Below are 27,469 nucleotides of genomic sequence, written 5' to 3' on the forward strand. Positions count from 1 at the left end.
CAATAACCCCACCATGTCCCTCAGGAAAGCCATGTCCCTTCTGGGTTCCCTCTCGTCCTGTATCCCGGCAGTCCAGTGGGCACAGTTTCATACAAGAAAACTGCAGGGCGAGGTCTTAAGGCATCAAAGAATCCTTGAGGGTTACTTAGAGGGCCAGCTAACCTTGTCCCGAAACACAAGGGTGTCCCTAGAGTGGTGGCTGGACAAGGATAATTTATCCAGAGGAGTTCCCTGGGAATTCGACATATCCCGCATAGTCATTACGGATGCTAGCCCTTCCGGCTGGGGGGCTCATATGGGTGAGGTCGTGGTCCAGGGCCTATGGGACCAGCACCAGATAAATATGTCATCTAATTTGAAAGAATTGACAGCAGTAGAACAGGCAGCTAAGAAGCTACTTATGTATCTGCAGGGCCATCATGTGCTCTCCGACAATCAGGTCACCGTGGCTTATATCAACCACCATGGCGGGACTCGTTCCAAACCCCTGATGATTGTGGCAGAACGGTTGTTCCAACTAGCAGAGCAGCATTTTCTATCTTTGACAGCGCTACACATAAAAGGGAAAGAAAACATTATGGCAGATTTCTTAAGCCGCAATCTGCTAAGGCAAGGAGAATGGTCCCTAAACATCTCGATCTTCCACCTGATTGTGCAAAGGTGGGGACAGCCAGAGGTAGACCTCTTCGCCACCAAAGAAAACAGAAAATTGAGACTATTCTGCTCCCTAAATCCCAGAGAGAACCCACTGGCGGTAGATGCCTTTCTGATAAAGTGGGACTTCAGGCTAGCATACGCCTTCCCTCCCCTATCGCTACTACCCTTGGTGTTGAGAAAGATCAGGAAAGACAGAGCAAGGGTTATAGTCATCGCCCCATTTTGGCCCAGGAGGGCTTGGTTTTCTTGCCTCAGGACCATGTCCGTGTCGGATCCTTGGGTTCTTCCGGACATCCCGGATCTCCTATCCCAGGGCCCAGTCTTCCATCCTCAGGTGGCTGGCCTACATCTGACGGCGTGGAGTTTGAGCGGGCACTCTTAAAAGATAAAGGCTTCTCCCCAGACTTAATTAATACCCTTCTTAAAAGTAGAAAGGCCATTACTACCAAAATCTATGTTAGAATTTGGAAGAAATTCCTTCAGAGCTCGGGAATAGTCGCTGGGGGTTCAACACCTATAAATCAGATCTTAGAATTTCTTCAGAAAGGTCTGGACATGGGGCTTTCCACCAGTACCCTTAAAGTACAAGTAGAAGCCTTAGGGGCCCTCTTTAGCTGCAACATCGCAGGTAATTACTGGATCAGTAGATTCATTAAAGCAGCAGGAAGATCCAGGCCGGTAGTGAAGGATAGATTCATGCCATGGGACTTGAATCTAGTCCTCACGGCCATGACGGAAGCTCCATTCAAACCTATTTCATCAGCTTCCATAAAAATCCTGTCCCTCAAAGTAGCTTTCCTGGTAGCTCTAACATCAGCTCGCAGAGTTAACGACATCCAGGCATTATCTAGGCGGCCTCCTTATATGCAGATTAAAAATGATAGGGTAATACTCACACCTGATCCAGCGTATTTACCTAAAGTGGTCTCTAACTTTCATAGGACTCAGGAAGTAGTCCTTCCATCCTTCCTCCCTAATCCGGCTAATAAGAAGGAAGAGAAACTACATACCCTGGATGTTAGGAGGTGCCTTATAGAATATGTGGCAGCTACCGATCCTTGGAAGAAAGATGATGCCCTGTTTATTTCCCACCAAGGCCCTAGGAAAGGTTATAGAGTATCAAAGAATACACTAGCCAGGTGGATTAGAGAAGCGATTGCCTTAGCATACACCTCAAAAGGCAGGTCGCCACCCGGGAAGCTGAGGGCACATTCCACCAGAGCCATGGCGACCTCGTGGGCCGAGAGATCAGAAGTCCCCATCGACCAGATATGTAAGGCGGCTACTTGGTCCTCTCCGAACACCTTTTATAGTCATTATAGGCTAGACCTGGGTGCTTCCACAGACCTCTCTTTTGGGATAAGGGTGCTGCAGGCTGTAGTCCCTCCCTAAAGTAGTTATTACTCTCTGTAATTCTCTCAGGTGGTGCTGTCATGGATGACCGAATAAAGTCTTAGTTACTCACCGGTTAACGGTATTTTTCGGAGTCCATGACAGCACCCGTATATTCCCTCCCTTTAGTTTAATTTGGGTGTGCACTTCTTCCTCTTATACGTACACGGGTAATTTAAATTGTGTATAGTATTATGGATAAGTTATGTTATTAACCATGGTGGTCCTCTGTGCTCTGTAATCCAACTGATGCGTGTGAGAGGTGCCGCCCTTTTTGTATCTGTAGGTTTCCTGTTCCTAAAGGGCGGATCCCCTCTCTAAGGTGGTGCTGTCATGGACTCCGAAAAATACCGTTAACCGGTGAGTAACTAAGACTTTTGCCCCTATCTACATAATGGGGAAAAAGTGTATGTATGTATTGGCATCTGCACCGTCGTAGCTACAGCCACAAAATTTTGCACAGTCACACGTCTGGACCCCGAGAGCGTCATAGGCTATGTTGTGAGGCGAAATTTTAACCCCGCGCGATCCAATTCACCAAACAATTTTGCCCCTAACTACAAAATGGGGAAAAAGTGAAAGGAAAAGTGATGGAAGCAAATTGACAGCTGCCAGATGTGAACAAGGGGGACTTAAAGTATGAGAGCGATGGCGCCAAAGAGTATATACCGTACAGTTGCTAAGGTGGGGCCCTGACATGGGATACTCACCACACACGGGGATATGAACACACACACAAAATACGCCACACACTACCACGTGCTTCAACACATATACCACCCTCAGCATACATTTCACCACACATACACCAACCTCGCCATATAAAAGTCGAAACACAAAAGTCGCCACTCAAAACTCGCCACGCTGTCCCAGAGCTGTTTACAAGATGAAAAATGAGCTGTGATTGGTTGCTATCAGCAACAGTTTTCTTTGTAGACAGTTGTGGTAACTGAGGCCTATTATTCTTATCATTTCTATGGTGTTATCGTCCTTCTGTAAAGCTGGAAATAACACAATTTATTACCGTGCCAACACAGACCACCCTCTGACACAGACTGCAGGGGGAGCCCAGTATCCCACAGAAGAGGATTAGATACACGGCTCAGCAGTCAGTATCACACAGGATAGGATTAGATACACAGTTAAGCAGTCAGTATCACACAGAATAGTATTAGATACACGGCTCAGCAGACAGTAGTTTTTATAACTGGTTTATGCCATCGTAGTCTATTATTTTATCATATGTTATTTATGTCATATATCTTTCAAATTCTAAAATTACTAGTCCATAAGGTATGACTACCAAAGATTCTTATTTTTTAATAAGGGAAGTGGTTTGAAATTTTCACTTTTTGGTTATATATTTTTTAAATGCTTTTCAGCAATTTTTTCCATAATGTTATTGTCCCACCGTTTGATCACTTTTACCATACCTTTGTACTGCTGTGTATCGTTAAATGACCAACTATTTATTACCCTTAAACACCTGCTGTGTATGGTTCTGGCTCAGCTCCTGAGTCTGCTGCAGTCACGCACATTTGACATCTGGCACACTTGTATGACGCATGTTGAGAAAGGGTTCACGAGTTTATCCCAGATAAGAATGTTATTCCCTATTCCCAGGATAAGAAATAACTTGTTGACCAATTGAGAACCCCTCCTGAAACCCCCAACAGATCACATAAAACAGGGCTTTAAGAAAAAAGGAACACTCCCAGCTCGGTGAAAACAAGCGTATTAGTCTAAGATGCGACATTTTGCTACATTACCCTTTCTCAGTTTGCTTGAAAAAGGCTAATGTTATAGCTGAAATGTCACAAGTTGGAGTAAAATACGTGTTTGCAACGAGCTTGGAACACTGCCTCCTTCATCTTACATTTTTGCTTACGTGTGTTTTTTTCTGGCATTATCCACCATTTGCCTTCACCCTGACTGATAAATCAAAAGCCAGGATTTGGAGTGCTGTTTTCACTGTTACCATTGAAGACCTGGGCTCTGACATTCCATGTTTGGAATGGAGCAGCGGTCAAGTATGCTCACCATCATCTATGGGACTGCTGGAGATAGTGGAGTACACAGCTCTACTATCCCTGACAGTTCAGTTCCACCATGACTGTAGTAGTGGTGCACATGTTTGACCTCCACTCCATGTAAACTGTGCATGGCAGAGCCCCACTCTTGGGATCGCTGGAGTTGTAGGACCCTCCGAGATTAACTTGATACAACCTCTTTAACCAGATATAAATAAAAAGTAATGTTGTAAAATTTTGACACAAGCTAATAACCTGCTATAGGTATATGGAGTGAAGCCTATTAATAAATATTAAGAATGTGCAATATTATTATTTATTTTTAATTTTGGGGTGCTGTACATGTGGATACCAACAAAATAATGACAACAAAATAATGATATACATAGGAAAATTACTTACTACTGTCAAATATGGGAACCGACATGACAGGTTCAAGTCGCCTAGTGAAACCTCCATTGCTATCTGGCAAGAAAGCAGTGAACATCAGTCGTACCACGCTAAGATCAATGTCTCTGGACTGTTGATAGGCTGCTTGTCGAATTAGCTCTCTTTCTCGTTCTACGTACAAAGCACAGAACGTGTGTAAGCAATAATAACAAGTCCAGTTCATCCAAGGAAGGGAAACTGCACTAAAGTTAAGGGAAGTTTTCTCAATAAAGGTATATCTGTTATCGGGGGACACACATGTACATTTATTACTAAATAAATCCTTAAGAGGGTTGCCCAGGCTTGGGATTAAAGTGTGCTGTCACTCTGACAACATCCAGTGCACAATTCCTTGGTATTGCTAGTGCAAGTGGACGGTCACGTGTCTATATGTACGTGATTTGCAGATCTGTGGTCACATGCCTACTAGACTTGAATGGAAAGAAGTCAGCCAAGTCTAGTTGGTATGTGTCCAAGTCTGAAAATCACATACATGGGGTCCTGTGACTGCCAAGTAGCACAGGGAATATCCAGGAATCATGACAGCGTGAGCACCTGCACGCTGTCATGATTCAGCAGTTTGCAGTCACATAAAGTGACAGTAGATGTTTGTCCAAAGCATGGACAATCCCTTTAAGGCTGATTTAGACAAGCTGATAATTCATTAGAAAGTATTCATGAGAAAGCTGGCTTGATGATTATTGGCTTATTTAAACATGTTGACAATCAACGGATGGACAAGCAAAACACTTATTTGTCAGATGATTGGATCGTGCTTGCCGGCGTGAAAATCATTGTTTTCAGTTGGACAATGTCCTGTGTAAACAGGATATGTGCTGCTGATGACAATATTATATGTGCACACTACAATTATATTAATGATCATTCTGTGCACAAAGAGCTATAGTTGCCCTGTCTAAACTGGCAATTAAATTACTGCCACTATATATTGGGTATAGTTGACTGGTCTAATTACCGTGGCTGGTTTATCTAAATCTTTCCTAAGCCATAAATGTATTTGTGGATTCTACTTTATTCAAACCAGAAATAAATGCTGAAAATACAGACTCTAAAGATATACCGTACTAGAGAATTAGGTTTTCATGGTCATTCCCCATCTAAGACACAACTTGCAGATGGATGTTAAGAGTTCACCTATGTTTGATTTGTTCACTTCACTGAAAGAAACCGTGTGACACTTGCAAACTCATAGCTGCCTAATAATCCAATACTAACCTCAATATATACCGTAATAGACTTCTTAGAAAGATAAATAAGGGTAACTTACTCTTTCTACAGTTCTATGCCAACCACTGACGCAATATAAAATGAGCACATTTGCAATGTAAACTCCATATGGATGCCGTGCATTTTACAAACATAAACCTTTCTGTGTTATATGTGACTGACCTGTCAATGGCCTGTCGGCTGAATACGGATAATTTAACTCAGAGTTCACTAAAAGACCAGCATTATAACCCTTCCTAAAAGCATCCACCATGCGCATCTCAAGTATCTCAATCACTTTTTTCTTTGTTACATGAAGAATCCCTAAATTAGGAAACCTGTTAAAACAATCAACAAGGGAAAAAATATTATTTTCAATGCTACTGGCACAAATATTACACATTCACGTGCTTTACAACAAAGTTTCGCACCTGCCTTTTCAATGCATGACTTAGTTTTTTTGAATTTTTATTATTATTATTATTATTAGTAGTAGTAGTATAGAGATCCTATCATCAGGTCAAAAATGGGTAAGTTTATGCTCTTCATTCTCTTTGCTCCCGATTATTCCGTTTTTTGCTTTTTTAAAATCTGCTATACTTGTTCCAGAGATATTGGACGTTTTGTGCCTTGGTAATTTTGATGGTGCTTATCAAGGGTCTCCTTATGCCCCTTCCTCACAGATGACTCGCCTCTTTACACAGACTGCTCTTTTTCTCACTCTACCTTCCAGTCCGTAGCGGAAAACTGAACAGATTAAAAACATGAGTGGGTAGAGAGTGGGATGGCGAAGTTTGTCACAAGATCCCTTCTACGTTTGAGCAGAGAATGCCTTTCACTCTGCCTGTTCACTAAAGAATGAGCTCCAGGAAGAGTTTACCTGAGCAAGGGAAATTTTCACACTGCAGAAATGCACACCTTCAAGTGTAAACTGGTTGGGAGTCTTTGGGGCCAACCAGCTAAGGGACCCAAATCGCAACGGTGACCTTAGTAGCTACAACCACAAGTACACACATGGACAAAATTGCTGGTACCCTTCTGAGTAAGAAAAACCCACAATGGTCACTGAAAGATCTTGATACTGACAAAAGTAATTTTCAATTTAAATTTACTGAATATCACTTAATGAAAATCAGACCTTGCTTCTGAGTTTTTTTTCAAAAGACTAAAAAAACATACTAATGGAACTGGCCTGGACAAAAATGAGGATACCCTTAAACTTAAAGGGAATCTGTCAGTAGGATCAACTCACTAAAAAGTCATCTATATGGGCATGTAGGTCATAGGAGGCTGATAGAAATGAAACTTTAATATCTGAGATCCGATTAAAACATTCCAGCGAAATCCACGTTTTTCTTATATGTAAATTAACGGTTCAGGGAAATGGGCCAGACTCTGATCTACATGAGAATCTGCCTCCGGAGCTTATTTTAAATGAAAGGTGCTGTTACCAGTGCAAACCATATAACTAACACAGAACAGTAGAACTAAACTTTTTCTCCTTACAAACAAATTAGCATCTGCAGCTCTACAGCTCTGCTGTATTGGAATAATATTGCAACACTGGCTGCCTGTGAGATGGAAGCTGAAGCGGAGAGGAGCCTGTCAGTTATAATCACACACAGCACTGCAATGAGATCAGGGGAACAGAGAGCGGCCATTATATCACACTGGTAACTCCCCAGCTACTTAAAATAATCTTTGGAGGCAGAGTCTCATTCAAATCTGTGTCGAGCCCATAGTCTAGAAAAGGTCTTTTACACCTAAGAAAAATGTGGATTTCTCTGGAATAAGATATCGGATCGCAGGTATCAAGGTATCATTTTATTGAGCTTTCTATGACCTGTGAGCCCATATAGACTGCTTAGGAGGGTTGATCCTACTGACCGATTCACTTTAATATTTTGTTGCACAATCTTTTGAGGTTGCAAATAAACAATTACTGTAACTCTCAATGACACTTCTGCACATGTCCATGACTATTTTGTCTTACTCCTCATGAGCAAACTGCTCCAGCTGTCTCAGGTGTAAAGGTGCCTTCTCCAGATTGCACGTTGCAGCACCTTCCACAGATGTTCAACAGGATTCATACCGTGTTCCAAATTATTATGCAAATTGGATTTAAGTGTCATAAAGATGTAATTTTGTTTTTTTCAAAGATCGATGTAAATACTTTTATGAGCAAAATTACAAAAGTGTTCTAGGAGTGATACCTTTATTGGCAAGACAGAAAAATTATGTTTGCAAGCTTTCAGAGTGCAGAGGCTCCTTCTTCAGGCTGGTTTACAAATGAATAACTGAAACAAGAGGACAACATTTAAGAGAGATTACAATAGGACATTTGTACATAGGGTGGATGGGGTGATGCTTCCTTAAAATGAACTTTCAGTATTAAGACTTTTAAATCCGTCATGCATTATCCAGGTCCAGTGAAATGTTTTCCCAGTTCATACTTACCATAATTGTAAGTATGAACTGTATACTTTCATCCTCGTTTGTAGTTTTTGCTTAGATTCCCCAATATAGGTACCTCCAGGACATGTTGCACATTGTATCACATATACCTCATTGGAGGATGTTCATGAGAAGAAATCCACGATTTTAAAGTTTTGATTTGGTCTTAATATCAATACCAATTTTTGCACCTTATGCACAAATGTCCTATTGTAATATCTCTTAAATGCGCTCTTGCCTCAGTCATTCATTTGTAAACAGGGCTGTGGAATTGAAGTCGTGGAGTCGGTATAAAATAAACAGACTCCGACTCCTAAAATATAAAATAAATTGGGTACAGTAGTTCAATTAAGTATGTGCTGTCAATGTCTTTGTAATAATTTGGTAAAGTGATGAAATGTCTTCTCAATGTCCCCAGACACATAGACAATAGCCAGAAATGCGGAATTTACCGCAAAATTAATGAGCATGCTGCGTTTTTTACCGCACAGCGTTTTTTTCACGGTAAAAAACGCATCAATATGCACAAAAAGTGCAAAATGCATTAAAATGAATGGGAGGCTTCTTTTAGGCGTTTTATGAGCGGATTTTTAGGTAAATCTGCGGGAAAAACGCAAAAAAAAAACGCAACGTGTGAACACAGCCTGATATAAATTGACCTTGGGGTTCACCTCAAATCTCTTTGGAAGTTGTTCTGGGCTCTTTGATTACCTTTTGCGTTATCTATTTCTTCCATTTGTCATCAATTTTTCTCTTGTGCCTAGGTCCAGGGAAGTTTGCTACAGTCCCATAGATCTTACATTTCTGAATAATATCTGCAACTGTAGTAAGGGGAACATTAAGCTTTTTAGAAATTATCTTATAAACTTCACTTTTAACATGTTTGTCTAGAATTTTCCTCCTAATCTCCTCAGACAACTCTCGTCTTTGGTGCATGTTCAGTATGGTACTCATCATGATACCAAACAGCATAGTGACTACTTTTCACCTTTTAAATAGGCAGACTGATTACAAGTTTGTAGACACCTGTGATGCTAATTATAGTACTTTCCTTGGTTATTGTGAAACTATTTTTAATGTTTTCTAGGGGTACCATTGTTTTTCTGAAAGCTTTTTTCATTTATTTGTTTTCTTAAATGTTTCCGTTGAAGCACAATTTAAAGGCAATGTCTGATTTTCATAAGTCCGCACGCTGTGTTGCAGTGGTTTGCACTGTTGCTTTGCAGCACTGGAGTCCTAGGTACAAATGTCACCTATGACAACATCTGCAAGGAGTTTGTATGACCTCCCTGTGTTTGCGAGGGATTCCATCCACACTCTAAAACCATACTGATCGGGAATTTAGTTTTTGAGCCCCTGCGGGGACAGTGAAGAAAATGTGTGTGGAATTAATGGAGCTGTAGAAGCGAATAAAATAACAATTAGTTGATATTCAGTACATGGATAATTACTCTTGTCATTTCAGTGACCATAGGGAGTTATCAGTTTAACAGAAAGGTACCAATCATTTTGTTCATGTGTATAGTTGCTCTGCTTTTTGTTGGAAATAATCTCATGTATTCCTTTATTAACGGCATCTAACATATTATGTTTAACAATGCACCACTGTAAATTTGCACTGGGTTATCACATTTTATATATCTTATCTAATAAGCATCGGCAATTTATGTCTTGGCAGTACAGATACCCCAATTACTACATTTTACAGAATCATAGATTTGTCAATATGCCAATGATTAACAATGTGCTGCCAGTAGTATTGGTATAATAAATCCCACGATTAATCTTAAAGCTTCCCTGTACAACTTGTTTTTATCTGGCCATTCCAGGCTATTATTATTACTTTGGTCTATTATGGATTACAACTGATTAATCAATTGTACATACAAATGTTAAAAGTAACCGTTTTAATTTTCATTTCATAAATTAATAGCAGACGTGAAAATAATTGCGCTTGGCATTTGTTTGCAGCATTCTGCATACAATGATTCTTCTGATGGAGATATCTAATAATTACCCCTTTTTATTATTCATCAGTAGTTTAAGAAGTTGATACATGTAAAGAGGCTGTAAGATTTCAGAAAGACTGAGTGTGTAAAGATCAGTATTACATCTAGTGTGGGAAGAGCGATGTTAAAGCACCAAAACCGCAAATGAATGTCATGCAAGTGTGAAACAATGCTGTGGTTTGGAATATCTGAAGAAATCAAGCACATAGGTTTACTCGTTATTTCCTGCTTTCTTGTACTTTACATATATGCCCAGAATCACCTGTAATAAAGAAAGAAAAACGCACCCAACAACGTTGTCTTTGGGTCCCACGCTTATAGAGCAGATTCCATCTTCACAATGCTTTCCCACTAAGCTGTGTGCATGTAGCCGGACGTCTTTTCCATTGGTCACCAGCTGCACAATGATTTTGGCTTGGCCAACGTAATTGTTTATCTATCAACAAAAATATGAAATTCCATAATTCATAGGCCACAATGTGAAAACAAGAAGGAGGGATCCATTAAGTAACATTAAAGCAATAAAAAAGGTTTTTTTTCTTGTATTAGTGATATTCATAAACTTTCAACAAAAACAGCATCTGAAAAATCACAAGTAACTAGAGCTCGCCGAGTCTTTTTTAAAGGGGATATTCAACCACTAATTTGTGTTGACATGTCATGTAAAACATGTTAGTAGTACCCTCAATTAAATGTTTTTGCATTGACTTTCTGCTTTGGTTGCTCCTAGCAATGTATCTCCAGTCAATTCTAGTGTATTCTGACTTCATCTATACTAGATGCTTTCCAGTAAATGAAACACGGGTGAATCTGAAAGCACTGATGTGTTTGGGGCAGCTAAGCAACTCAACCCAAACTGTAATTGTGGGAAAAGAGTCCCTTATTAATACAAATGTGGTTTACTTACTTGGCTGGACCCATGATTTCAGTGCTTTAAAGCGAATCAGTCATCAAGATTTTGCTAAGTAAACTACAGGCATTGTCATGGTGACGCTGTTATACAGACTAAAATGAAGCCTGTGTTGAAGAAATCTGTCTTGTGGTTCTTGTGTAATCAGTGTTAGAACTTTTCAGCTAATGACATGTCCGTGCTCCAGGGTGGGACTATGTCAGCTCTTTTATTTGTGCTCTTGCTGATAGATGCTACTGCGCGTGCGCCACCACCATTTTGCTGGAGGTGCATGCGCAGTAGCATCTATTGGCAAGTGATACTCTCAATCTGCTACTGCACATGTGCTGATGCCATTTTGCTGGAGTTCTTTTTTTTTTTTTTTTTTTTTTTTTAAGACCACAATATTAACTGCGCAAGCACAGTATTTAAAATAAGAGGCAGGTCACTTAACTTTCAGCGACATGTCATTTAAGCCTGATTGATGACGATCAGGCTACAGCATGAGAAAAAAGACCAGTCCGCAGAACGAGCATCTCATTAACTCAAAACTGCAATCACAGATTAAACAAGAACCACAAGATGGATTTCTTCAACCAAGGTATCATTTTAATCTGTAACAGCGCCAACCTGACAATGTCTGTAGTTTACTTAGCAAAATCCTGAAGACAGGTTCACTTTAAAGGGTCCACTTTAGGCAACCCTTTTTTTTTCTTAACATGTATTTGATTTTATGAAAAAATGTTGTACTGTTTGGCTTTTGCAGGCCCTTTATTTCGCTGCATATTAAACTGCAATGTGTTTTTTGGTCATAAATCAGCTGATAGGAGCTCAGAAAAATAGTTACAAACTTCCCGTAAAACTGTCGTAGCTGGGTTTTAATTAAATCCAATTGGAATAATGATTTTTAGCCTCAATTACATGCATTTAAGTTGAAAAACAAATTGTCCGGGAGGGTAGATAACCCCTTTAAGCTGGACCTCTGACTGGTTCAACTGTGTGGTCGGAACTGGTGCTTTGGCAGGGGTCACACTTGCGAGAAACACTGCTGCCGGCACTCGGTACCGGAGTGTGCGACTGTATGTATTTCTATGCAGCTGCACACTCCGGTCCGAGTGCTGGGTATTGATATGAGAGACTCACGCGAGTTTCTTGCATCACACTCGCAAGTGTGACCCCAGCCTTTCCTTGTGTATCACAGGAACCAGATCAGTACAGAAAACTTTTCACATTACAAAGAACTGCTGCTTATCGGACTGACCCTAGACTATTTTGTCAGTTATCTTTATTTCTAAAAATCTCTGTAGTTCAATGGTATTTCAGGATTCAGCATCATATTGATATAATTAAAAATCATATTGCATTCGTACCAGTTTAATCCTTTGCTTCTGTTCTCAATAGTGTTTTTTTTCCTACTCCAATTGGATCGCGAAAAAAAATCGCAGCATACCGTGATTGCATGTCAAATTTGGATTGCATGCACCCATAGCACCCATTTAAGTCTATGGGCGCGTGTGAAACATCGCACTGCACTCGGATATCACCCGAGTGCAGTGCGTTTCTTGCCGACGCCAGCAGCAGAGGAGATGGAGAAAGTAATTTCTCTATCTCCTCCGCTGTTGAGCTGTGATTCGATCATGCGAGAGGATCAGAGCACAGAGCACTGTCAGTAGCCTATCGCATTCAAAGCTCTCGCATCAAATGTGATACGCTAGTAAGACCCCGGCCTCAGACAGATTGTCCTACCCAGCTGTCATACAACCTGGGCAGCAAATTGCCCCTGTTAGAGAAGCAGGCAGGGAAATGTTTCATTGGATAGAAGGTAGATTTGCCATCCACTACACAGAACCTGGTCACTTCCTTCAACCCCACTCCAGTGACTGACTGATGCCAACTAGATCAAAAAATATAAGCACTTTTCACCTTTTGTGGCACAACTAGAAGGCCATCACGTCTCTTGTTTGAATTGTCAAGTACCGTACTTTTTTTTTTTTACTCTTTAATATCTGATATTGCTTGTACATGTGCCCTTTGAAAATGTCTGAAACCTTGCTGTAACATCATGGGTAAAAATCATAGTTCCTTTTAAAGTGAATCTGTTAGCAGTCTGATAGCATTAAGATGTGGGGACAGAAACCCTGGTTCCCGCGATATATCAGTCAGTTTATTGGATGCAGGAGCAGTTGTCATAGAATCTGTTTTTTTTCAACTGCAGATCTAGCGGAGCTCGAAAGGCTGAGATGTGTATGATCCTAGTCACTTCCCTGACTCTATGTGCAATGTGTATTGACAAAGAGCTGCTAATTAATCGTGGGTGGGTGGATGTACTAGAAAACTCAAAGAAGTTTGTCCTCTAGAGATAATCTCCTGCTAATAAAACACTGATTTTATTGAAAAAGCAAAATACAGTCTATTAAGTCACACATTGCTGGAATCGTGGTCTATGCCCCTACATCATTCTGCTATCTGATTACATATAAAAAAAGAAGCTGACATATTCCACTTAATGAGGAGTGTGACAGTGAAAGAGTTGGATTTTTAGGGGATTTTATTTTATTGTAACCCTTTTAGAGCAAACAATAATCCATCCCTCAAAATCAACAAATTAATCATATGTGATTTCTGAAATGATGAGATTTGCAGAACTACACAGGATTTCCAAGCAGGACATAAACAGCATATCCACTATATAATGTCTTACACAAATAAAGAAATCAAACAAATATCCACAAAACTCAATCACAGATGTATGCCGTAGCTTGGTAATATATCTGAACATCTGGAAGGCAGCCAATGTATTGTTATTTCCCTACAGTGGAAAGTACACTAACCGGTCCATGGAATTTCCCAAATCAACGTACAACAAACTTACTACTTCAGAGATAAATAAGCTCTGGTGTGACAAGGAATCTATTTGTTATGTTAGGAAAAACAGATTTCTAACATAAAAAGTAACAATTATAAGTCAGTCACTGTAGGCTCTTCGTGGATCAAAATCTGTTGCTCCATCTTTTCCTGATCCTCATTTTAAAAGGGAAAAATTGGTAATCAACCACTTGGCATAATAAATTTGAGAAAAACAAAAATCAAAACAAAAAACCTGAATGTCTTAGGCTAAAGTTCACATTAATACAGCGCTCACAGCCAAGCACTATGTTTGGGATTCTGTCGGAATTCCTAAAAAAATGTAGTTTTACAGAGCCAAATAGAAACATACACTTGAATGAAATACAACAAGAAAACACAGTATGACAGATTTGCAAAAGTACTCTGCAATAAAAAATGGCAGTAATCAGCAAGTGCTGGATAACAAATACAGGGTATTTAGTCGATACGTTTTTTTGCGCAAAAAAATGTACACCAAGCTGCTCCACCACGTCAAGGTAACCCCTATCGAAGCAGTCCCTATCTAATGTATTAAAAACCTGAACATGTGAACAGTGTCTAATATGAACAGGATTCAGACAGGCCGCTCCCTAGTATGGGCTTGTGGTCTGAGACAGCTCTTATGTGCACGTCACACAAGAGAGGGGTGGGGTCTCTCTCTACACTTGAATGAAGCCTACAAGTCACTGTGGACACTGGCCTCAGTCCTAGGAGTATTTATCTTTTTCAGACATGTACAAAAACCTGGTTTGCCCTGGTATACCGGTACATTGCAGCATTGAACTATAAATTGCAATGATGGCCTCTCGACAAAGCCTACGCGAAACGCGCGTAGGGGCTACACATGCGGTGCACACGACAACCATGGGTAAGATTATTTAAGTATCATGACCTGTGTTGTGGTCGGCTTTTTTCTATTCACATGTGTGCTACTAAGCTGGATTAGGTACTTTCTTTGATATGGCCACACACTAGGCGTTTTTATCTATTTTGCTATAAATTGAAGCACTGTCACTTTATTGTATCCTTGCCTGGTTGTATTGTGCTACTGCATGTGTTTTTTCTGCACCTGTATCCCTCCTTTAACGGAACTTTGCATCATTGTGACCTTGTTCTTAATAATATGTATTGGTGACTCATATTTATGAGATTAATAAAAGTACTCTACTTTTAGTATTTCTTTCATGGATCTTTTTTACTCTAATTTTTTTGGTGTATATGGTATTCTGTGAGTAATTCCATGGCTAGTGCTTGCGAAGAGGTGGTCCTTCTGGGTCAGGGCCACTTTCTATAATATGTATACTGTGCGCAGGTTTTTGTTTGCTAAGTTCACATTAATACAGCGCTCACAGCCAAGCACTATGTTTGGGATTCTGTCGGAATTCCTGAAAAACTGTAGTTTTACAGAGCCAAATAGAAACATGCACTTGAATGAGGCCTACAAGTCACTGTGGACACTGGCCTCAGTCCTAGATGTATTTATCTTTTTCAGACATGTACAAAAACCTGGTTTGCCCTGGTATACCGGTACATTGCAGCATTGAACTATAAATTGCAATGATGCCTACTACCGATCTAATAGTGATAGTCTATGTTAAGGTTGTCCAGGTTTGACATGAAAGTCTGCAGTCACTCTTTGTGTCTGCAGACCTGTGAATCCTCAATGCACAATGTCAGGATTCTATGGTGCTGGAAATCATGTGACCACAAGTATGCAATACGCATACTTCCGGACACATTCTAACTAGACGTGCATGGCCTCGCTCAATTTTCTTATATTAAGAGAAGGCCATACACGCCTAGTTGGAATGTGACTGGAAGTGTGCATAAGGCATACTTGTGGTCACTCAACCTCCCGCTCCCTGTGATGGAGAATCGAGACAGCACGCACTGCCATGATTTACAAGTTTGCAGTCACATAGAGTGGCTGCAGATGATCGTGACAAACCTGGAAATCTCTTTAGTAATATTCTAGGATGTGGTCCTACAAAATATATTTATTACAGATCCCCAGGATAGTTGATAAGGCTGTGAACGAAACTAAACATTGCCAGTCTAGTAATTGGTGAGGAATTTGAGCTCATACATTTATCACTTATTCTAGATATCATCAATGTTTGTCATGGGATAACCCCTTTAAGTATTAAACACAAATAATACCCGGTTGTATATACACCACCTAAATAGAACTGCTTCCAAAAAAGTATGTTACTTGACTTACAGTTGACCTACAAGTTTTTATGACAGTCTGCAAAGGGTATCCAGTAGGCCAACAAGAAGAATACGAGGAACACAACTGAATATATTCATATATAATAATAATCTCAAATTTCAGCGTGCTAGATGTTCTTTCAGTAAGTTACTAAGAAGAAGGAAATTATTTCAGAAGGAGAAAGAGTGTGTGCGCGGAGAATATGTGTGTGTGTCTGTCTGTGTGTGCGTACCCATGCAACAAACAGCCCATAGTGATTGTACTTAGGCGTCGTCTGATGGGACTACTACTCACATCCGGCTATGTCTGCTGTCACATTTAACAGAGACAGCATGAGCCGATGATGGGAGAATAGTCTCATCATTCGGCGCCTGTGTTCAATTTAAAAAAAATTTAAATATTTATATAATTACATACATATTCACATACAAAATACATACACACCGAATGCCTAATCCCTGATGTCTGTGTCTCCTGCAAACAATCAAAAATAATAAACCAACATATACTCACCTTTCCCCCATAGTACATTTAATACCGAGTGTCCCACAGCAATCTCACCCGGCCTTTAGCAATACACTGACAGGATGTAATTGCTCCTGTATCACTGAGCTGCCCTGAGAGAGTTCACCAGAGTTCATCAGCTAATCAGCTCCGGTGAAACCTCACAGCAGTGCAGTGATAGACTGCGGGAGCGATGACCTCCTGTCAGTCTATCGCTGGCTGCTGGGTAGAGCGGTCACATCTCCCGATATGACTGTTGCACATGTGAGATCACCATGAGACACTCTGGATTACGTGGACTACGGTGGACAGGATAGTATTATATGTTGGTTTATTATTTTTTGATTGTTTGCAGGAGACGAGGGCGTCAAGGATTAGGCGTTCAGTAAGTATGGTAAATTTAGATTCAATAAAGGAGTTTTTGTGATTATTTCAAACAAAGGACTTTATTCTGGGTGTGTTTTTATAAAATATCACTATGGGGTTAGTAATGGATAGGTGTCTTATAGACACCTCTCCATTACTAACCAGTGGACTTGATGTCACCTGACAATACAAAGGTGACATCAACCCCACAAATATGAACCCCACTTGCCACCGCTACAGGGCAAGTGGGAAGAGTGAGGGTAAGTGCCAGAATTGCAGCATCTATAAGATTCGCCATTTCTGGGGCGGCTGAGAGCTGATGTTTTTAGCCTGGGCGGGTGCCAATAACCATGGCCCCTTCCCAGGCTATAAATATCAACCTGCAGCTGTCTGCCTAGCCTTTGCTGGTTCGATTTTATAGGGGGACCTCATGTCCCCTGTAAACTAGCCAGTAAAGACTAAGCAAACAGCTGTGAGCTGATATTAATAGAATGGGAACCTTTATGGCTATTGGCTCCTTCCCAGAATATTAACATCACCCTCAGTCATCGGCTTTCCCTCTGCTGGTTATAAAAATTATGTGGGAGCACACACAATTTTCTAAAAAAAATTTTGAAAAATAAACAGATAATACGTTTCATGCAGATCTCTGACAGTTGCTGTTTTGTTACAGCATATGTAGGTTAATTATGCTAATGCTCCTACACAGGCTGGTGACTGTGTGTGTTTGTATCTGGCTGACACCTATTCATTACTAAACCTCAGGCTTGGTATTACATATATATATATATATATATATATATATATGCATACATATATTCACTTATATTTGTGTGTGTAAATATTATAAATTTGAACATGGTACAGTATGTAATGACATTATGGTCTTCAATTCCAAAATGGAGAAAGAAAAAGAAGAGGTTGAACAAGGAAATTACATCACAATTCTTTTTTTTTAATAATATATCTTTATTTAGATCCTTGTATTTACAAAAATCCATGCAAAAATGCATAAAAAAAGTTTCGAAAACATGTGTATTTTCTGCTGCGTTTTTCTGCAAGCAAATATGCAACGTGTGCACATAGCCTTAGGCCATTTTTCCATTCCAACATTCACTTTCTGTGGATAAGTCAGTTATACTAAGGATCAGGCATTGCATTTTATCTACGAAATAAAAAAGTTTTATCTTCCTTTTAGATATTTCAAAATGGTTTCTGATGCAATGATACAAGTACTTCTCACTAAATTAGAATATCAGCAAAAAGTTCAATTATTTCAGTTCTTCAGTACAAAAAGTGAAACTCATATATAATATAGAATCATTACAAACAGTGTGATCTATTTCAAGTGTTTATTTCTGTTAATGTTGATGATTATGGCTTACAGCCAATGAAAACCCAAAAGTCATTTTCTCAGTAAATACTTTATAAGGCTGGTTTCACACTTGCGTTTTTTTTAGCGGTATTTTAGCGCTAAATAGCGCATGCGTTTTTTTTTCCTATACTTTGCATGGGATGCGCTTATGTGCGCATACACATGCGTTTGTACACGTTTTTCCGCGCATGCGGTTTTTTGCGGTATGCGCTCGGGCGCACAAAATGCAACCTGTTGCATTTTTTGGGCGTCCGACTTGCCTCAAAAAAACGCATACGCGCGCAATGCGTTTTTTTACAGCAAGACACCCATTATAAGTCTATGGTGAGCATATGTGCACATTGGCATGCTTATGTATGCGTTTTTTTGCACATGCGTTTTTTTTTTTACCATTAGTTTAGACAATGGAATTTAGGGGTTTGGGTTAGAGTTAGGGTTAGTTAAGGGGGGTTAGGGTTAGGATCAGGGTATGGTTTGGTTAAGGGTTAGGGTCAGGGTTAGGATCAGGGTATGGTTTGGTTAAGGGTTAGGGTTAGGGTCAGGGTTAGGATCAGGGTATGGTTTGGTTAAGGGTTAGGGTTAGGGTCAGGGTCAGGGTTAGGGTTAGGATCAGGGTATGGTTTGGTTAAGGGTTAGGGTTAGTAAAGTCATGGTTTGGGTTAGTGTGAGGGGCCACCTGTTTGGAAAAAACGCAAACGCGGTAAAAACGCACTAAAAACGCATACAAACGCATAAAAACGCTGCGTTTTTTTCATGCATGCTCATAAAAATGCTTGAAAAAAACGCAGCAGTTGTATGCTTTTGTATGCGTTTTTTCAATGCGTTTTTTTGCGGGAAAAACGCGCTGCAAAAAAAAGCAAGTGTGAAACTAGCCTAACACCAGCTGGAAAAATGATTTTAAAATCCGAAATGTTGGCCTACTGAAATGTATGCAGCCAATGCTGAACCATTCAAACAGAAAGACTAAGCATGCAAACTCGTGTTTGATTGCTTCATGTTTAGTATGCCCTATGGAGGGTGAGGCCTAAGGTTATCAACATCAGTTATCAAGGTGTGAATAATTATTAGGCAGCTTGCTTTCCTCTAGCAATATGGGTAAACAAAAATAGTTTAAAGTCTTTCCAGAATGCAGCTGGAAAAGGCTAAAATATTTGGGCATGATCACAGCACCATCAAAAGGTTTGTTGCAAATAAGCAACATGATCGCAGAAAACGTGTTGAAAACAAAAAATATGGACAATAATTGCTTTGTGAGGAATCAAACGTGAAGCAACGAGGAACCCATCCTCCAGTATTATCATATTCCAGAACTGCAACCTCTCTGAAGTGCCCAGAAGCTCAAAGTATTCAGAACTCAGAAATATGGCCAAGGGAACCCGGCCAACCCTAATTCAGACATGCAACTCGAAACGTTAAGAATGGGCCAAGAAATATCTGGAGACAGACTTCTCAAAGATTTTATCGACTGATGAGATGACTGTGACTTTTGACAGACTAGACAGACTTTTACTTTCTTTAAAGGAACCGGTCACGTCCCTTTTTGCACACTGCATCATTAACATGTTTATCTCAAGCAAAACTTCCCAGTATTCATCGCAAAATCACTTTTTACACCATGACTGCCCCACATACCTTCTGTTTCAGTCATAGGGGTGAGGATCTCTTGCTTTTCAGTCATAGTTGGTCAAATTCCTTTTTCAAATTCTTTCTGCAATAAATCTTGGGACGTTTTGCTTGAGGTAAACATATTAGTGATACAAAGTGCATAATTAACAAGACATTAGGGAGCAGTTTAATAGCAAAAAAGAACGTAACAGGTTCCCTTTAAATATTCAGGTTTGTTGTGACACGGTACTCCATCATGCTGGTAATTGCATTGCTCATTACCAAATCGCTCCTGGATCACTGAGAGAAGTTGCTGTTGGAGTATGGTTAAATGTCATTCTTTTTTCCTGGCATGAAACAAGACTTATGGTAGTGGTCAACTTTTCTTCTCTCGATAATCATTCCTTCAGATGTTACCAAAATATCTTTGCAGTCTAATCCCTGTACTTCCTGCAGATTAGCAATCTGTCCTTTATACGGTTTTGTCCTTGGAATGAAGATGTATTGCTGCTCCTGTTGACACCAAGACTGCATCCTAAAGCCTTCGCCTCACAAAGCACACAAATGAACTGACATCTGCCTGACGCCATTCCTGAACTGATGGTGTAAAGCTGATCTTGTAGCTAAATCCGGTTTAGGAGACGGTCCTAGCTCTTTCTGGACTTTCTTTGGCGCTTTGAAACCTTCTTCACAATAACTGAATCTCTTTGAGGATCTTGCTGATCTGATAAATGGTGATTTAAGGCAATGTTGGACGGCATGGTGGCTCAGTGGTTAGCACTGCAGCCTTGCAGTACTGGGGTTCTGGGTTCAAATCCCCCCAAGGACAACATCTGCAAGGAGTTTGTATATTCTCCCTGTGTTTGGTGGGTTTCCTCTGGGTACTCCAGTTTCCTCCCACACTCCAAAGACACACTGATAGGGAATTTAGATTGTGAGCCCCATTGGAGAGAGTGCCAGTAATGTCTGTAAAGCGCTGTGGAATTAATTGCGCTATATAAATGAATAAAATATATCTTACAAACAGCAATGTCCATGCCTTGAAATCCCTTTTGGTGTAAAGCAATATGACTGCAGATGTTTCCTTGAAGGTAACCACGGCTAACCGAAGAAGACAATGATTACAAGCACCAGAGTATAAATAATCAGTCATGTTGGAAAAAAAGCAGATATCTCTGATAAAATATATTTCAAAGTTACTTATTTTCACATGTGCAATTGATTTATGAAATTAAAATTGAAACAATGGTTACTCTTTAATGAATACTGCCAATAAAAAAATTAAAGCAGCAAACTTGGGGAAAAAATGAAATACTTGTCAGTCTCAAAACTTTTGGCCACATCTGTATGTTTTAGAACATGACAATTCGAAAGGCACATGTTTAAGATAAAAATATATACATGTTGTGCTTCCACATTTCAGCCGTTCATTAAAGAGGAAGTTTCAGTTTCCCTAAATAGAAGGAACTTGAATATTATACAAGCTATGTATTTATATTTTACTGATTGCTCTGTTACACATTGCAGCAGCTCAAATTTTATCACGTGATCAAGGAACCAAGGGAGAAAAAGAATTTCATCAACTGTCAATGAACTGACTGAGTATTGGTTATTAGTGGTGATTATTTATTACAAGGTGTCTGTCACCCCCAAAACTTGATTTAAACAATTTATGCAGTCATATAGGGGACTTAGTCCCTACAAAAACCATCCCTGTAGTGTAGTTTTCACATGTATGTCCTGGCTCAGCACTCTCAGGTTAAAACGAAAAAACAGACTTTCTATTTCATTTGAACTCCCATTGATCTCATGATATCAGGGGAATTAAAGGGACAAAAAATATAAAAAAAATGTTTATAAATGATTAGCCACTCTTTAGATCGGTATGCATAACATTTTGTTCATGACCCATTCAGTCATGTATTCAATTCAATCACTTTAATTATTAATTTTTATAAATAATCAACAAAAATAACTCTTTTCAAAGATATTAACCTATCAAATTCTCCACACCTTAAAGCACTCCAGCATTTTGTTTATTTTACCACTGAACTGGTGTCACTAACCTAAGTTCCCTGCCCTTAGTATTACACTCACCAGCCAACGTCTTCGTCTGTAATCGGTGCCACTCCAGTCGTCTTCTCTAGGTTGTGACCTGACGGACCGTGTTTGCTGGGCGAGCCGGAAGTTTCTACGCAATGTAAGTCTATGAGAGCAAGAAATAGGCTCTCATAGACTTGCAATGAGAGCTTGTAACAGATAGGCTAAGTTCACACTTGCGTTTGTGTGCTCTGCGTAGGGCTACGCACTTCTTCCCTTCCGATCCGCCTACTTCTGCACACGTCCTGCATACCTATCTTTAACATTGGGTACACAGGGACATGCGTTGTATGCGAATGCGTCCGGGAACGCAACATGTTAAAACAACGCACGCGGACGCATCCAATGCTTGTATATCCATAGTAGATATATAGAAATTTCAAGGTGTAATATATATATATATATACACACACACACACACACACACACACACACACACACAGTTGTGCTCAAAAGTTTACATACCCTGGCAGAATTTTCGCTTTCTTGGCCTTTTTCAGAGAATATGAATGATAACACCAAAACTTTTTCTCTACTCATGGTTAGTGATTGGGTGAAGCCATTTATTGTCAAACTACTGTGTTTTCTCTTTTTAAATCATAATGACAACCCAAAACATCCAAATGGCCATGATCAAAAGTTTACATGCCCTGGTGACTTTGGCCTGATGACATGCACAGAAGTTGACACAAATGGGTTTGAATGGCTACTAAATGTAACATCCTCACCTGTGACCTGTTTGCTTGTAATCAGTGTGTGTGCATAAAAGCTGAGTGAGTTTCTGGGATCCAGACAGACTCAGACTCTTGCATCTTTCATCTAGCCACTGACTTTTCAGGATTGTGAGTCACGGGGAAAGCAAAAGAATTGTCAACGGATTTACAGGAAAAGGTAGTTGAACTGTATAAAACAGGAAAGGGATACAAAAAGATATCTGAGTAATTGATAATGCCAGTTAGAAGCATTCAAACTGTAATTAACAAATGGAAAATCAGGGTCTCTGTAAAAACAAAAACACGATCAGGTAGACCAACAAAAATTTTGACCACAGCTGCCAGGAAAATTATTCAGGACACAAAGAAAAACATACAAATAACATCAGCTGAAATACACCATAAGGAGGAATTTGAAGAAAAATGGGCTGCGTGGTCGAATCGCCAGAAGAAAGCCATTACTGCGCAAATGCCACAAAGTATCTCACCTACAATATGCAAAACAGCACAGAGACAAGCCTCAAAACTTCACTTCTGGAACAAGGTAATTTGGAGTGATGAGAACAAAATTGAACTTTTTGGCCACAACCATAAACGTTGCATTTGGAGAGAGGCCAACAAGGCCTATGATGAAAGGAACACCATTCCTACTGTAAGCACGGAGGTGGATCACTGATATTTTGGGGATGTGTGAGCTACAAAGGCACAGGAAACTTGGTCAAGGTTGAAGAAAAGATGAGTGCAACACGTTATCAGAAAATACTGGAGGCAAATTTGCAATCATAAGCCCGGAAGCTGTGTATGGGATGTACTTGGAAGTTCCAACATGACAACGATCCAAAACACAAGGCCAAGTCAACCTGTCATTGGCTACAGCAGAACAAAGAGAAAGTTCTGGAGTGGCCATCTCAATCGCTTGACCTCAATATCATTGAGCCATTCTGGGGAGATCTCAAGCGCGCGGTTCATGCTAGACAGCCCAGGAATTTACAGGAACTGGCGGCTTTTTGCCAAGAAGAGTGGGCAGCTTTACCATCTAAGAAAATAAAGAACCTCATCCACAACTACCACAAAAAACTTCAAGCTGTCATTGATGTTAGAGTGGGCAAAACACAGTATTAAGAAATGGGGTATGTAAACTTTTGATCAGGGTCATTTGGATGTTTTGGGTTGTTATTATGAGTTAAAAAGAGAAAACACAGTAGTTTGACAAGAAATGGCTTCACCCAACCACTAACCATGAGTGGAGAAAAAGTTTTGCTGTTATCATTAATATATATTATATTCTCTGAAAAAAAGGCCAAGAAAACAAAAATTCTACCGTGGTATGTAAACGTTTGAGCACAACAGTATATATACCTTGAAATTTTCAGACTGGCCACTTTAGACTTCTACTATTGGTTATGAACATGGACATTAACAAGAACATATTGACTAAGATCCAATATTTTGTATAAAAACCTTCTGAACTTCTAATCTGAGCATGCTCTCATAAAGGGCAAAGGTAATTGTGAAGGTAGAGGGGAGCAGATGAGCTAGAACATCATTTTTTGTGAATGGTAGTTCCTGAGCTATCTACTGTATATGGAGGTGTCACTCTTCATAGTAACCCTGTCTGTGATGATAATGAGACTGCTGAAAACTCTGCTGCAAATATTAGAAAGTGTGAGCTTCTAGTCTAGTTTGTAGAGACCAGTCTGAAAATCAAATATTTCTGTGTTGTCTTTTAAATTTAGCTAATGATATGAAATAATGATTTTTATTTTTAATGATTTTAACTTAAAACCCCTATTTTGGAAATAGATCATTTTTTGATGATACATTCCCTTAACAGGGGTTGTCTACTACTGGAAAACTCATTCTTAAATGCTAAAGTGCCCCAGATGAAATAAAAAATACATTGCCAGAAAGTATATATTCTAGCAAAAGTTTTAACGCGTTTGTTTTTGGATAAACATAGTAAAATCCTAACAAAAGGTTAAAATTGCTGTATACTTTTTTTTGTCTGGCCAGCCTTACTAACTTGAACTAGATAACTATGTACAATTCACGTGATATCAACAATGCAAGTCTATTAACATAAAACTAACCTTAATTTGTGGATAGGATTTTTTGTTTTTCTCACTAGAAGCTCCAGGAAGTCCACCATGAGAGGGTCCCTCACAAACATATCGAAAGCGGAAACCTCTCTGCAAAGAAAGTATAAATGAAAATACAATAAAAAATAATATTTTTTTCCTATTACACTTCACATGTAAAATGACTGCTTTACGAATGCATGTTCCAACACCAGTGACTATGGTCCACTTTAGACTGTTAGGGCTCATACTCACATGCGAGAAACTCGGACGAGTCTCACACGTCAATACCCGGCACTGCCGCCAGCTCTCGGATCGGAGCGTTCAGCTGTATGTATTTCTATGCAGCCTCATGCTCCGCTACCGAGTGCCGGTGGCAGTGCCGGGTATTGACGTGCGAGACTCGTCTGAGTTTCTCGCATGTGAGTATGAGCCCTTAGTGTGCCGGAGTGCTAGTAACAGATATCAACCGATATCAAGAGATCATGATACAAGCGTGAAACTTAGACCATGTACAGAATGAGAATGCCCAAAAATTCACTAACTTAAGAATGCCCTAGATGAAGCAGCACCTTCTATACGCAGAAAGACCCGACACAGACAACGGCAGCCCTGGCACACAACACAAACACGCTTTCTTCAGCGCTGCTCGAGGTGTGCAGAGCGGCAGTGGAGAAAATCTCTCTTAGCAGAAGACTTCATCCACTATAAGTTCATGCTCAAAACCTATAACTCTGCCCTTCATCTGGCCAAACAATCCTACTTCACCACCCTTATCACCTCACTATCCAACAACCCAAGACGACTTTTTGAAACCTTAAACTCCCTCCTGAAACCTAAAGTACAGGCCCCCATCACCAACCTCAGCGGTGAGGATCTGGCCACTTATTTCCTAGAAAAAATCAACCACATCCATCAGGATATCTCAGCCCTATCTCCTCAGTGCCTGGATCCCCTTCCCTGCCGCACCTCAAGCTCACTAGACATCTTTGAGCCTGTTTCAGAAGAAGAAGTTTCCAAGCTCCTCGCTTCTGCTCGGCCTACAACCTGCAACAGTGACCCTATTCCTTCACAGCTCCTGCAGTCTCTCTCACCAGTGGTCACCACTCACCTGACTAAAATATTTAACCTCTCTCTTTCTTCAGGTATATTTCCCTCCTCATTTAAACATGCCATCATAACCCCTTTACTTAAAAAGCCATCCCTGGACCAGAACTGCACTGCTAACTACAGACCTGTCTCTAACCTTCCCTTCATCTCTAAACTCCTGGAATGCCTGGTCCACTCCCGTCTAATCCGCTATCTCTCGGATAACTCTCTTCTCGACCCCTTACAATCTGGTTTCCGCTCTTTACACTCTACTGAAACTGCCCTCACTAAAGTCTCTAATGATTTAATAACAGCTAAATCGAAAGGTCATTGCTCCCTGCTGATTCTCCTGGATCTCTCTGCCGCATTTGACACTGTGGATCACCAGCTCCTCCTCACTATGCTCCGCTCTATAGGCCTCAAGGACACAGCCCTTTCCTGGTTCTCCTCCTACCTCTCTGACCGCTCCTTCACTGTATCTTTTTCCGGCTCCTCTTCCTCTTCTCATCCCCTTACTATCGGGGTCCCGCAGGGCTCAGTCCTAGGCCCCCTCCTCTTCTCTTTATACACTGCCCCTATTGGACAAACAATCAGCAGATTTGGGTTCCAGTATCATCTCTACGCTGATGACACCCAATTATACACTTCTTCCCCTGACATCACCCCTACCCTAATTCAAAATACCAAGGATTGTCTGTCTGCTGTCTCTAGCATCATGTCCTCCCTCTATCTGAAACTAAATCTCTCTAAAACTGAACTTCTTGTGTTTCTCCCCTCTACTAACCTCACTCTACCTAACATCGAAATAACCCTGGAGGGTTCAACCATAACTCCCAAGCAGCATGCCCGCTGTCTTGGGGTCATATTCGACACTGAACTTTCCTTTACTCCGTACATCCGATCACTCAGTCGCTCTTGTCACCTGCATCTTAAAAACATCTCCAGAATCCAACCTTTTCTCACCTTTGAAACTGCTAAGACTCTTACTGTCGCTCTTATTCATTCTCGTCTGGACTACTGCAACTCTCTTCTGATCGGTCTCCCTCTTACCAAACTTTCTCCTCTCCAATCCATCTTGAATGCGGCAGCCAGGGTCATATTTCTGTCCAGCCGCTTCACCGATGCCTCCATCTTGTGCCAGTCATTACACTGGCTACATATTCGCTACAGGGTCCAGTATAAACTCATCTCTCTCACCCACAAAGCTCTCCACTGTTCTGCACCGCCTTATATCTCCTCTCTCATCTCTGTCTATCGCCCTACACGTGCCCTCCGTTCTACAAATGACCTAAGACTGACATCCCCCGTAATCCGAACCTCGCACCTCCGTCTCCAAGACTTCTCTCGTGCTGCTCCAGCTCTCTGGAATGCACTTCCCCAGACGATCAGACTGATACCTAGCCCTGACCTATTCAAGCGCGCTTTGAAAACCCATCTCTTCAAACAAGCCTACC

The 27,469-nt window shown here is 40.4% G+C and overlaps 1 protein-coding gene across 2 annotated transcripts in view; it reads right to left on the reverse strand.

Annotated features, from left to right (window-relative positions):
* Window positions 1–27,469, reverse strand: part of NFKB1 (nuclear factor kappa B subunit 1) — a 215,908-nt gene that overhangs the window by 96,982 nt on the left and 91,457 nt on the right. The window contains exons 3-7 of one of the 2 annotated variants that reach the window (XM_073589243.1): window positions 24,939–25,037; window positions 22,133–22,241; window positions 10,486–10,634; window positions 5,919–6,073; window positions 4,482–4,640 (exon numbers count right to left, since the gene is read on the reverse strand). In XM_073589243.1, coding sequence (XP_073445344.1) covers window positions 4,482–4,640; window positions 5,919–6,073; window positions 10,486–10,634; window positions 22,133–22,241; window positions 24,939–25,018 — 652 coding nt within the window. In that variant the 5' untranslated portion in view covers window positions 25,019–25,037. The remainder of the gene's footprint in view (window positions 1–4,481; window positions 4,641–5,918; window positions 6,074–10,485; window positions 10,635–22,132; window positions 22,242–24,938; window positions 25,038–27,469) is intronic. The other variant, XM_073589235.1, reaches the window with a different exon arrangement.

Source organism: Dendrobates tinctorius, unplaced genomic scaffold (assembly GCF_039654945.1).
Source record: "Dendrobates tinctorius isolate UK_male_01 unplaced genomic scaffold, ASM3965494v1 ptg000011l, whole genome shotgun sequence".
NCBI classification, from domain to species: Eukaryota; Metazoa; Chordata; class Amphibia; order Anura; family Dendrobatidae; genus Dendrobates; species Dendrobates tinctorius.